Source organism: Loxodonta africana, chromosome 22 (genome assembly GCF_030014295.1).
Source record: "Loxodonta africana isolate mLoxAfr1 chromosome 22, mLoxAfr1.hap2, whole genome shotgun sequence".
Taxonomy (NCBI): Eukaryota; Metazoa; Chordata; class Mammalia; order Proboscidea; family Elephantidae; genus Loxodonta; species Loxodonta africana.
The window spans coordinates 19,155,292-19,169,075 of NC_087363.1; the positions used below are offsets into that span (position 1 = coordinate 19,155,292).

At 50.7% G+C, this 13,784-nt stretch overlaps 1 protein-coding gene across 1 annotated transcript in view; it reads right to left on the reverse strand.

Moving 5' to 3' along the window:
• Positions 1-1,616: 1,616 nt before the first annotated feature.
• LOC100659992 (voltage-dependent L-type calcium channel subunit alpha-1D) overlaps positions 1,617-13,784 on the reverse strand; it is a 40,292-nt gene continuing 28,124 nt past the window's right edge. The window contains exons 11-16 of the mRNA XM_064274380.1: positions 12,758-13,125; positions 10,635-10,784; positions 8,843-9,003; positions 5,890-6,011; positions 3,248-3,568; positions 1,617-2,216 (exon numbers count right to left, since the gene is read on the reverse strand). Coding sequence (XP_064130450.1) covers positions 1,923-2,216; positions 3,248-3,568; positions 5,890-6,011; positions 8,843-9,003; positions 10,635-10,784; positions 12,758-13,125 — 1,416 coding nt within the window. The 3' untranslated portion in view covers positions 1,617-1,922. The remainder of the gene's footprint in view (positions 2,217-3,247; positions 3,569-5,889; positions 6,012-8,842; positions 9,004-10,634; positions 10,785-12,757; positions 13,126-13,784) is intronic.

A 13,784-nucleotide genomic window follows, 5' to 3' on the forward strand; every position in this document is an offset into this window, starting at 1 on the left:
GGAGAGACGATCAGAGCGAGTGCATTCTAATGGAAATAGCAGCCCTCATCATTTGCATATAAAGCCCTCAAAGAGAACACAGTACAGCAACATTTTGTAGAAAGGCAACAGTACGATCTGTACAGACCCGGACACCCTAATCCTGTGGCTCATGTCTGCACAGTCCTTCTTCCACCCCTTACTAAGACAAGCAGCATCACTGGTTCCCAGGGGACTCGAGCAGACTCGTTTCATTCACCTGTGCAGTTATTTCTGCACCAGAGATTCAGAAGTGTCCTGTATGGGCAGCTGAGAAACCAGCACTGTGAATGCCACAGGGTCAAAGGAACCAGTCTGACCTACTCTTATCAAAGCGTTAAAGTGAAAAAAAACAACAAAAACAAAACAGTTGCAACCCACAGTGGATCAAAAAGTACAATATAGAACTCTTGCCCAAATAAAAGACTACAAATAGTCATCTGGTATACCTTGTGTAAAGATTGATAGTGACTCAAAATATTTTAGAAAAATCTCTGTAGTGTCAAGTTCTCTTGAACTCAAAATTTTACCCCCAAAAGGTTTTCACTGGATAAATGAGCACTGGCTCTATTTCCTCTACTTCTGTATAGTCCAAGTAAAAATACTAATGATTTCTGGATGTCAGTGGGGAACTATAGTGATTAAGACCCATGGATATTGCTGCAGTTCAAATACGGTACAATAATTACAAAATATAGACCATCTCTTTACAAATACAAATTATAGTATATTACAAGTCATGTACAGGAAATCTAGAATTTTGAAACAAACTAGTATATCTAAGTTTACCTGGTTGCCAGTGCATTGCTATTCCAGTTTACAGTTGCCCTTAACGTAACTCAGAAACGGACCGTCTGAGTGATATTCTCTTATGTAAACTGGTGTCACAGAACACAACACCTGGTTTGTAAGGTCCTCCTCCCCTCTTGTAATGACCGCTGGTAGGTAGATTCTGACATACACACTGTATTTCAGAAGAGCCAAACAGTAACCAGGAAGCAGTGTATTTGGGGGAAGGGTTTAAAAATGGATATGCTGGGCCCAGTGAATGTCTGATATGCTAGACTGGTAGCTGAGGTAATGACACAGGTGTGGTGATGGTCATCACCTTTATCCTTCCCCACTGTGCCCGTGGGTGGGTGGGTGGGCGTGTGGTGGGTGCTCCGTGTGCACACTGTGACACACTCCACAGCACTGTACATCTGAACAAACAAGAATGTGTGTCTGCCTCTTCACTCGTCCCCCCCACCCCCGTGTGCCTCCTCACCCATCCCCCGTCTGCCTCACCAGTCCCCCGTCTGCCTCCTCAACCATTCCCCCACCCTATCTGCCTCCTCACCCATCCCCGTCTGCCTCTTCATCCATCCCCTTTGTGTGCCTCCTCACCCATCCTCTGCCTCACCCATCCCCCGTGTGCCTCCTCACCCATTCCCTATGTCTCTCTGTCTGCCTCCTCACCCGTCCCCCCATCTGCCTCCTCACTCATCCCGTCTGCCTCCTCACCCATCCCAGTCCCCGCTGTGTGCCTCCTCACCTGCCCCACCTGCCTCCTCACTCATCCTGTTTGCCTCCTCACCTGTCCCGTCTGCCTCCTCACTCATCCGCCTGGTGTGCCTCCTCACCCAACCTCTCTTTTGGGGCTGGGCCTGCTGTTTCCCACAGGGGTCCCATGAGGGGCAGCCGCAGCAGGGGCTGAGCACGTGGTGCACTGTGCTCGACCACTCGGCACCTGTTCCCTACCAGGTTTATGGCTTCCTTGAGACGTGACATCACTTGTACAAAAGTCTAATTGAATATGTACTCCAAACTAGTGCCTAAGCTTTCCTAACTACGAGGCACTTTTTTTCCCCTGGCCCTCCTCTGCCCCACCTGTGGCTAGAGCCAGTCTGCCCCCTTGCTAGGTGCTACAAGGTAGTGATGCATATCATTTCATCTGCCAGGTCCTCCTCATATCTCCCAGGGTCTGGCTCTTCATCGCTGTAGCCAGAACCAAAGTCTTGTAGCTCATAGTCCTGCTGGTGTGAGACGGGGCCCACGTCCCCATTGGCTCGGGGACTCACGTTCCCGTTGAGCAGGTGGCTGGCTGCACTCTCCATCTCGTCAATGGTTAGGTCACAGGCATCGGCAATCTCATGTTTTGTTGCTGATACAAATTTCGGGTCCCTTGCATACCGTCCTAAGCCTTCAGATATGAGGACCTGTTTTAAAGGCAAGAGGATCAATGACAAGAATGCATGATAAGGGTTTGAGAACACAGGAGAGAACAACAACTCAAGCACTAACTGCATGCTGTGCTTCCGGGACTCGGCCCGACCGTGTTTACTAGATCTCATATGTGGTAAGTGCGTATGAATGTGAGTGGGTTTGACTTTAGAGATGTCATAGAGCTCAAAACTACATGTGGCCCCAAAACCAAACCAAAGCCGTTGCCGTCAGGTAGATTCCGACTCATAGCAACCCTGTAGGACAAAGCAGAACTGCCCCATCGGGTTCCCAAGGAATGGCTAGTGGATTCAAACCGCCGACCTTTGGGTTAGCAGCCGAGCATTTAACCACTGTGCCACCAGGGCTCCACACATGGCCCAAGAAGAATGAGCCCCACTGTGGAAAGCAGTATAAACTAGTAATATCTGCCCTAGTGGTGCAACAGTTAAGCGCTCAGCTGCTAACCCAAAGGTTGGCAGTTCGAACCCACCCGGTGGCTCCATGGGAGAAAAGACCCAGCAATCTGCTATTGTGAAGATTACAGACTAGATAACACTATGGGGAAGTGCTACTCACAGCAACCCTATAGAACAGAGTAGAACTGCCCCATAGGGTTTCCTCAGTGGTAAACCTTTACAGAAGCAGGCTGCCACATCTTTCTCCTTTGGAGCAGCTGGTGGGTTCAAACTGCTGACGTTTGGGTTAGCAGCTGAGTGCTTAATTGTTGTGCCACCAGGGCTCCTTCACATGATGCTAGTACAGAGAATTTATGAGAATTGGCAGTAATGGCCCATTTTTAAATGCATGTTATAAGGAACATTCAACTGCACAGCTTTTCCTCTTTCTCTTTAACCCAAGTGCACGCTACTAAGAAGTGGAAGGTGTCAAAACCCAAACCAGACAGCCTAGGTCCAGCGCCCACCATGCTCTAACCGCTACCCCCTCCTGCAGTATACAGTTCGCCATGGTGCCACCTCTGCTGTTCCACAGAGCCTGTCCTCCTGGGGCCAAGAGCCATACTCACTGCCTCCACCAAGCTGTCCGCACTCCTCTGCTTGTCGCTGTTTTTGTTCCGGAAGCTGCTGGGGACAGTCAGGCTGGCTGGCGTGAAAGTCCGATAGGCGATACCAGGTTCATCTGTGTACCAGGAACTGCGGTGCAGGGACGGCAGGCTGCCATTGACCTGGTCCAGGGACTCTGACCGCTCTACCTGGATCAGGGGGGTGTAGCAGGGCGTCCAGTCCTGGTAGGGGGGCGTCGCTGGGGGGGTGGCCCATGACCGGGTCGAGTGACTCGGTGAGTACTTCTGGACTTTGCTCGAATCTAGGCCTGCAACTGCCATGATCTGAGGAGAGAAGAGAAGGTGGAGAGACGGAGTGCCTCACATATCTAGCCCTCATGCTTCCTTCAAATGGGCCCAAGCACGAGGTCCTGTTTTATGGGGCAGCGCAGAGAAGAATTTAGAAGAACGTGAGCAGGCTGCAATAAGTTAAATTAATGGGTAGGAAAAATCTGGCCTTCTAGCAGACTGTTTTCTTTTTCCTGAAATCCATACTACATATTCTACGCCTGTTCCCCAGTAGGAATCAGTTGCTAAATTCATGAAATTGCTTCAGAATGATGAAGAATCAGGGAAGACATGCAAGCTGTGATGTATGAATATACTACCCAGTTTAAATTTTTAAGTACATTCAGGAAAAACTAACAGTTCTAAGAACTCACAGGAAAACACAGTTGATTCCTTTTGCTCTATCGTAACTCATTGTGTAGGCAACATTTGCTCATTCTAACGCACTGGGTACAGGTCCTGCTGCTCATGCCCACAGACCTGCCTAGGATTCCCACTTGGCAGAGGGGCACTCAGGTCCTGTCTGAGTCAGCAACAGAGGCCTATGGCCCCACGGAGGCAGTTCACACAAACAAGATGTGGCCTGGTCAGGCATCTTCTCTTTCTCCAGGCCTACTTGGCTCATAGCCTTTGATGGTCTGGGCCTTCCAAAGGTTTATCCTTCCATGATAACACAGGACAGAAATAACATAAAAACTGAAGACAGTAAGTAAGTGAAAAGATGCTCAGCAACATCGTTAAAAAAAACCCAGACAGTAAGTAAATGAAAAGATGCTCAGCAACATCGTTAAAAAAAAACCCCAAAACCAAACTCATTGCCGTTGCGTCGATTCCGACTCATAGCCACCCAATAGTACAGAGTGGAGCTGCCCCGTAGGGTTCCCAAAGAGTGGCTGGTGGATTTGAACTGCCAGCCTTCTGGCTAGCTGCCGAATGCTTAGCCACTGCGTTACCAGGGCTCCCATTAGTCATTATGGAAAGCAAAACCACAGTGATCGTTTCATCCCCATGAAGATGGCTATGATAAAAAAAAAGGCATATAAATGTTGGGGAGGATGTCGAGAAACTGCAACCCTCATACACTGCTGGTGGGAATATAACATGGTGCGGCCACTGTGGAAGACACTTCGGCAGCTGCACAAATGTTAAGCACAGAATTACCATATGACTCAGCAATTCCAACCATAGGTATCATGGATAAGCAAAATGTGGCACACACATAGAATGGAACGTTATTCAGCCATAAAGAGAAATAAGTCCTGATACACGCTATGACATGGCTGAGCCTTGACAGCATCAGGCTGAGTGAAGTCAGTCACAAGAGGACAAATGTTGTATGACTCCAGTTGTAAATCAGGTATCTAGAATAGGCAAATTACAGAGAAAGAAAGTAGAGCAGAGGTTATCTGGGGCTGGGGCAGGGTGGGGAGTTCCTGTCTAGAGGAGCACTGAGTTCTGTCTGGGGTGATGGCTGGACAACATGGTGGGTATGCTTAATGCCACTGAAACGGACACTGGGAAGTGGTTAAAATGGTAAGTTTTAAGTATACTTTACCACAAAAAAAGAAAAAAAAATTAAAGGCAGACCAGTAAAAAGTTGGCAGAGACATGGACAGAAAACCTGAGATGGCACTGAGTGCTCGTGTGCTCAGGAGGCCTGGCTCTGCAGCGCTGGCAGACTGGGTGCTCGTTCCACCATGTATTCCCGGAGTGCCCCACACCACACATGCACACGGACAGCATCTCTGCTGTCCTGTTTTCCTGCCCTTGAGGCCAAGCCTTGGCCAGTGGGCCCTGGTCCTGCCCAGCCTTCACCGTTGGGAGGACTTCTTCCCTAGACCACGCTCTCACTACAGGCAGGGTCGGGGGGCCACTCCCCCAGTGACCACAACACATTGCTCACAGAGGTGCAGCAAATGCGCATCATTGAAGAAGCAACCTCTTGGAGCAAGTAGAGGGCCGCGTGGATCGTGAAGACTCAGCCAAGCGCTGCCACTGAGTCAGGGACTGTACCGGGCTGTGTCTTTAGTGCTGAGGAGGGATGTGTAAGACACGGAGTGACCTGGTCACTCCCTCCTGTGTGAGCTCGGGCACACTGCATACCCTCCCTGATGAGTTCATCTGTATAACAGGCTTGTAATAGTATCTCTGTGGCACAGCCGTCACAAGGATTAAACCAGACTGTGTGAAAGTCCCACCTTCCCTCCTGAAGCTAGCAGCCAAGGGGCAGGGCTGTCCTGTGGGTGAGGGCTAGGCAGGCACCCATCTGCCGAGCCTGGCCCAGGCACATGGGAGGGAGGCAAGGTGGGCCGACTTACCTGTTGCTGCATGAGGTGCAGAGGCAGCGCTGTGCGGTGGGGAAAAGCCGGCGACGGCGGGACCTCTTCCTGGCTGCCCTGCCTCCGCAGGCACTCAAAGTTGAAGGAGGATCTCCGGTGGGCTGAGAAGTCAAAGCAGAGCATTCAGTTGTGGAACAAGTCCTCTGTCAGGACACTGGGGCTTTCAGGAATTGGAGTGAAGGTACTGGACCTTCAACAGTGACCTCGTGAAGAAGCAAGCAGTATGTCCAAAAGAAAGAACTCTTAGGCCTCAAAACTTCAGGAGGCGAAAGGAGAAAAGGCCCAACTGAGGGATGGTTTTAAAACATGCAATTTTTTCTTTCTTTCTTTTTTTTTTTTTTTTTCCACTTTTAAATGCTGTCTGTGCCTTCTCAGGAGAAGCTAAAGGCAGCCCAGAAGGCAAAGCTTTCTGACTCAGAAAAAAAAAAATTTTTTTCTTTTTCCAGAAGCCCCTGGGAAACCAACATTTCAGTTCCGAAGCATGATGTCATTCTAGAATCCCACAAGCATTTCCTGACTACCCCTCTCTCACCTGGCTATCCTACAAGTCTCTGAAGGCTGCAGTATCTTCCTAGGACTTCCGTGTTTCCACCTTTATTTTAAAGGGAGTGACCTGCTGCCTGCCCTCATCAGTTCAACCAGGTAATAAGTATTTTTGTCAGGAAAACCCAACTTCTTTAGCACTGAAGTCAAAAAAAAGAACACCTCAAACTAAAGAAAACAGTTGTCCTATTAATAGTCATTCTGAAGAGGCTAATACACAGGTTCAGTGACACCAAGATGATCCTTAGCTCTTAGTTTGATATGATAGTGCACCAACCCAGGAGGTAAATCTGAATTCTAGACCCCTACACTCACAGTGATAGGCCTCCTCCTGGGAACTCCTCCATCCTAGCAGGGGTCTGGCACTGCAGAAGCTGCTTCGGGGGAGCCTTGCCTATAGTTTGCAAGACAGTGACTGAGTCATTTCCTTACTTGACCTCTGCTTATTTGACCTTACTTGACCTCTGCTTTCTAGGCTTACATTGCCCGTGCCCCAGTAAAACTGTATTGGAAACCCTCAAGGACTAGCCTTGGGAAGCGTCCCAGGCATTGGGGAACTCTACACAACGCTCCAGAAACGGGGAGCACATGAAGACCAGGCTGAGTCTTTAGTTGGCCACTTCCCAAAAAGACAGGACAGACAGCCCAGTGCGTACCGTGGCACGTGCTGAGGAGTCCTTGTTGAGTTGGCTACGTGGGCACAGACAGCTGTGCAACAAACACGGTCTTCATCAGAAAGCCTTCCATCTGAGCACCACACAACCCCTAAGCTCCAAGATCAGATGGCAGAGGCCAGAGGCTCAGAGATGGGAAAGTAAAACAGCAGTCCCTCTCATCTGCATAGTGCTTTTCAGTTTTTGAAATGGATCCACGTATACCCATCACCTTATTTACTCTGCAGGACAATCTCTGAAAGAGGAAGTAATGCCAGTGGAGTTGTGGAGCTTAATGTTCTCCCTGCCCAAGGTCTGAGCTGATGGGCAGCAATGCACACCGCCTACGAATACAGAGGGCAGTTGCTCCTGCTTGCCTCGGCTCCTCGCCATCACTGAGGACAGCACCTGGGAATGGCTGGCATTGCTGAGGGCACTGAGTGTGCTGGACAGCTGCATAAGCAAAGGCAAGCAAGATCCAAGGAAGGCAATGGAAATCCCACAGGTGAGAGGCTTCCGACTGGCCTCACCAAACCCCCCCAAAAAAAAGCCTCACCTGCAAGTGCTTTATCCAGTATTAATGGAGAAAGGAATCCTGCCTCCAGCATGTGTTTGGGACTAAGCAATTAAATATTAACCATGGAAATGGGCCTGACTATACTTCCCACCAGAGCTGTGACAGCTGGGGTGAGGCACAGGGCCCCGGGCACCACCCAACCCAACTCTTTATTGTGTATGTAGCTTGGCAGACTCAGGAGCCAGAGTCTCGGCTATTTTTGGTTACTGACTAGAGTCCTGCACAAAGATACGCTTCATTCTTCAAAAATACCAAAAATGGATATTCTTTAACCATCACAAAATGCCCACATGCTCCAAGTCAAAGTGCCCAGCTGGGAGCAGGCAGGAGCCCCCGCATTTCTTTCTCTACTGCTAGCTGTGGTCTGTTCCCAGGTGCTCAGCTGACTCAGGTCTCCTGATGGCGCCGGTTACAGCATAGCTGCAGAAGAAAACTGGGTGGGGGAGCAGCCAGCCCCTGCCCCTTCTCAGCAGTCTGGGGCTCCCCTGGCCCTGGAATGGGAGCCACCTATCCTAGAAGCAACCTCAATGGAGTTTTGAGGGCCACCTAAGAGGGCAAAACCTGTCCCATGAGCAGAGGGCACTGGGAGACCTGAGGGAAAGATGAGAGAAGAGGAGGGAAAAATGAGAGAAGAGGAGGAAAAGAGAGAAAAGGAGGATGGAGAGATGAGGAAGAACGAGATTAACCCTGGCAAGTAACTCCGGAGAGATGGACACCAAGAATTCCTGGGGGCCCTCAGGCCCATGGGGCTTTGTGAAATAGGCCTGCTCCAAGTCCACTCTGCACTTGAGCCACCTTTCCCCTCTCTAAGGTGCCCTGTCCGTGGAGTTAACAACAAAAGTGAACATCTTGCTTACTTTTCAGATGGAGCAGAGGCTCGGAGGCAGTAACGGTGTCCACTAATTTTAGAGCCAGGTACTACCTCTCTCTATTCTCAAAGAGTCAAAAACAGTGCTGAAGTGGTTGAAAGTCCATCATGTGCAATATGGATGAGAAGGGAAGGAAGGCCGATGCCACCTCCCAACTGGAGCCCTGGGGGAGCAGCTGGCGGTCCCTGCCATGGCGGGATCACATGGGCCGACATCCCCTGGGGCGGGGAAGAGGAAGCAGCACACTACTCTCTAGGAGGCTTCACCCAAAGCAAAAAATCTGGCCTCACATGTTGGGGTTGGAGGTAGTAGGCGTCTCCTTGGAGATCTCCGATCGTAGCAAACGGGTGAGTCATCGTCCTCTAAGAAGCCTTGGGGGTGGTGGTAGCCTCGGGGCCTTTCGAAGTCCAAGCTGCTGCCTGGGTATCTGTTGTAGTAGCCATTGTTATGCCTAACAGTCAGAAAGGCCAGAAGAGAGAGTAAGGGGCATGCATGATTCTAGTCAACAAGCCTTGTCTGAGGGCTCTGGCTGACCCACATCTATAGTCCTCTCCTACCTGCCTGGGACACAGCTGGATTGGCTGAGAACAACACAATCCTCGGCTTCACAGAAGATTCTAAACGGAGAGCAAGGGCCATCACAGGAAGGCTCAGGACTGGAGGCCCGTGACAAGTGATGTGCTGGGAGTTTCCATCCCAGAGGCAGCCTCAGACCAGGGTCAAATGTGGATTTCAGATGCCACAGAAGCCTATCATCCACTCACTTCCTCATTGAGAACCCTCTTCCGAGTGCCTGCTCTTGCCAGGTGCTAGGCCGGTGCCAGGGACACAACAAGGTACAAAACGTGGTCCCCCAGGAGCTTAGAAAACACCACACACACACAGGTGTCCAGTACTAGCTAGAAAAGGTCAGTGTTAGACAAGAAGTGTTCACGATGGCTTCTGGGTGTGTTTTGGGAGTGGGGTAGGGGGAGGGACTGTAGTCAGAGGAATGGGAAAGTAAGGCACTGGGACAGGCCCTCGAAGAGGGGGGCATTAGGCCATGCAAAGATGGGCTAAGGGCATCCAAGTGGTGGACTTGGTGAGAGCGAAGCCCTACAGACGGAAACACAGAGCACACATGGCTCAGAATCAGTGGCTATCTGACCAGAAGCAGGGCATTTGAGGGCGGCTGATGAAGGAACAGCTGGAGAGGCAGATGAGGGTCAGGCAGTGGAACGCCTGGAATACACGGCTGGCATTTCCAAACGGCTTAGATGCTGGAAGTGACCTCACTGCAGTGCCACCTCACTGTCAGTGGGCTGCCTGGTCATGATGAGATGCGGTTACAGGGAAAGGGTGGCAGTAACCTGCGTGGCCCCACATTGCTCCCTGTATGTCCTAAAGCAAGTGTCTGTTGTAACCACCAGCAGTCTGTACAGGACGGAGCTGGGAGAGGCACCTCTGCTGAGACAGTGCCACTGTTACCTCTTGTCTCTTCCAGCTCCAGGAGAGACCCCTTGACTGGGGCAGGAAGGGGATGCTGCCCACGAATACCCCACCTACGGCTATGGCTGGACAAGCTGCTCTGCAAACAGTCCCCAGGCCAGAGTTCCCAGTGTTAATTACATAAAGACTGATCTCTGAAGAACTGAGGGAAAGGGCCTAACCCAGCCACAAAGCAGGCCCAAGCCTTTACAGAGAGGCCTCAGACGCCCCTGGTGGAAATAAGTCAACTCTGCTCTGCCTCTTTTTGGCCTTATTTTTCCTACTCTGACTTTTCCCCTGGCCTGGAATTTGGACTCCATTTTGCTTTTCTGGGGAATCCAGAGTCAGCTGTAGGTAGCCCTTTGGCTTCATGGCTAGGCAGAACACCAGGGGCAGAAAACATGTAGTGGAGGGGGAGAGGGTGCACTTACTGTGAGCCCAAGCACAGAGCTACTGGCTGTCTGCTCCCAGTTACCTGCCCCCGGCTGCCCGTTCCTGGCTGCCTGCCCCTGGTTACCTGCTCCCGGCTGCCTGCCCGCAGTTACCTGTTCCCGGTTGTCTGCTCCCAGCTGCCTGCTCCCAGTTACCTGCCCCTGGTTACCTGCTCCCAGTTACCTGCTTCTGGTCGGCGAGCTGTCATCCTCGTAGTATTCCTCACTGCTGAAATACTCCTGCTCCCCTAAGCAGCGGGGGTCCTGGAAGTAGCCATGTATCTCTGAATCTTCCCAGCAAATAGTCGGGAGCTGTTCATCTCCAGAGTCGGACCTGCAATAGGGAGAGGGGATCTGAGAGCCTGGGGAGGTGACAGCTCATGCAGCCATGCCCTCAGCACAAGGCCAGCATCCCCGCCCACGTGCTTGGCTCCCCCCGCCCCCCCACACCCACATGCACCTCTTCAGGTTGGACTGAGCTGCTAAGGCCTCTGGCAGCGGTGCTGTATCTGGACAGGGGAAGAGAGAGGACTCTCCCTCAGCACCCTGCCCAATGCGGGTACCAAACCCCTGTGCCAGAGGCCAGGGAGCCAAAGGAGTAAATGTAATTGGGGGAACTGAGCCAGGAAAATGGACCCAGAGGGCTGCAAACAGTGATGGTGGTACGGGGAGGACCCTGCCATCTACTCCAATTCCCTCTCCTGCCCAGCCCAGCCCCAACCCAGTGTGGCTTCAGAACATGGAGCGCAGAGGCTTCTTTACCACTGACTTCCCGCTCTATTAAACCCAAGGAGAAGGACTGCTGAGTACAGTGTCACAGGGGAAACATCCATGGGAAATGTTTGCCAAGTTTTCAAAGACTACTCTGTTGGAGGCCTGGTATAACGTCTTCCCGAAACTCAGCCTGCCCTGGGCCCAATGACATCAACTCTCCCCAAAGAAAGGACTGTATGTCCTCAAAGTTCTCCACTCTCTCACCACCCTTCTTTGGATCAAGTTGCTTCTGATTTCTCTCGATAAAATTAAACTAGAAGACCTAGTTCCCCTGCCCCCAATGAAATGATCACTCTGCCCACAATGCAACTCAGTTTGATACATGTACAGCAGATTATACCGTGTATATGCGGAGTGGGTTTATGCGGAGGACTGTAAGGGGACAATGGAGAAGTCCTGGTCCTGGTCTTCAGGAGGTTTGGGTCTTACATTTACTAACCACCCCTGCCTACCCCAAGAAACTTGAACCGGAAGAGCAGGCAAGAGTTGCCCAGCTTCACAAGCCTGGGCACTCCATCGGCGCACAGCGGGCCCTCCCAGCACTGTTGTGAGGCTGCAGGAGTTAGACCATGGGGCATGCCTGGCCCACGACTATCAGTCCTTGGATACTAACAGTCTAGCAGACAGGATCTGAAAGCTCTCTTGCTTAGAAAGAAGCCAACTACCTCTGACCCCTGAGTCTGCAGCCCTATTATAACCCATTACGCTAGATGGCTCAAGGAATTTTTCTCCTTCCTCAGCAGTCGAGGAGGCCAGTTGGCAACACCCGTAACGCCATTGTATTTACCGCATAAACAGAGGCAACCAGCACATACCTAACGTAAGTTTCATAATAGCGGGTTCTATCCAGGAACGGCATAAAATGGGAGGGAGGCAGAAGACAAAAGTTAAATATTTCCAACCAAATATAATATGCAGTTATCAGGCCACCTCCTAGGGTAGGGGTTGGCAAACTGTTTCACAAGCCACAATACGGGCTGCCACCTGTTTTTGTACAGTTTTCACATTTTTAAATGACTGAAGAGAAATCAAAATAAAAATACTTCATCACGTGTGAATATAGGACATTCAAATTTCAGTGTCCACAGATAAAGTTTATTATAACACAGCCACACCCATTCATTTCCATATCATCTATGGCTGCGTTCTAGCGATGCTGACAGAGCTGAGCAATGGCAATAGAGGCCATATGGCAAAGCCTAAAATATTTACCATCTGGCTCTTCACAGAAAAAGTTTGCCAACCTCTGACCCAGATTATGTCAACAAAACTGGGGACAGTAGGTTTTGCAGCTGCTGTTTCAGGGGTACCATATACAGCAGGAGATGGAAGGGCAGAGGGCCTTTTATCCATGAGGCTCATCATGTGGCTAGTGCCTGAAGAGGCTGAGAACTCAGGAGCACTCACAGGTGCTATGGAGACTCTCCTCCACGTTCCAGAGCTCAGAGGAGAAAGGACCACCTCACTCCTTGGGGCCAGAGGAGACATAGGCAGATGCCACATTACCAAGCGCAAACACATTTTAAATGTTACCTTTTAAAACTGGACCTTCTTTGAGGCTCACGGTCATGCTTGTGGGAGGAATGATGCCCATTGTCAGACACATGCTCAAGGTTCGCAATGCTGGGCCGCTTGCCATGGGCAGCTTTGGACATATTGGCATTATTGAGATTGGCATTTGTTGAGTTGGGAATTTGCTTTCCTATGGAATTATGGTTATGATGGTTATGACACACCGAATTTCCTGCTGGAGGAAACAGCGGTTTCTCAGTATCACTTGCAGGTGGAATTGAAGGCCTTTGGACATGCAGGGGACGGTGGGTGGTATTGGTCTGCTGAAGGGAATCTCTCCTATCACTATTAACATGATTGACATGGTTTCCAAGCAGGGCACCATTTCTCTGCAAAATAATGGGAGACAACACCAGGTAATTTAACAAGTATTTGACGCAGGCTAGCTAAGTTAGGTAATTATTTTCTACATGAAAAATAAATTCTAGGTAAGCTCCATAGGATCCCTGTAAAACAATCTGGGTGTCTGAATCATCAGGGTGAACGAGTTCATGTAGCAGTTGGTCCCCCCTGAAATGAGGACGGTTACTGATTCCTGAGCAGGGGAGCAATCTCTTAGCTGCCACTCTAGTGTACTCTTCCAGTCTCTCCAAGTTGAAGTAACTTTTATAACCATCTGGGCTGGTTGGCAGCCCCAGAGGTTGGGCAATGGGTATGCTCTCTGGGTTGCAGGGCTGAGGCCCAGCTGGCAGATCGAATAGTTAGCCCAAGGAAGAAGGGGGGTGATAGAGGCAGCTTCTAGAAGGACCCAAGATGCTCACCCACAACTGGTCAGTGGCTGTGGCCAAACTCCCCAGAAGCTGACAGTGTGGGGAAGGGGGGCAAGATCAGAGAATGAGCAGGCCTGGCCCTCGAAGAGGTGCCAGTGAGTGGGAGGGCCTATGGGGGCGTGGTCTGCAAGTCCCTCTAGGCCCCGGGGCTGGCTTGTATTCTCCAGACTCTTCTGTAGATCATTAACTGCCCAAATCGGAGTCCTGCCCTGGTACTT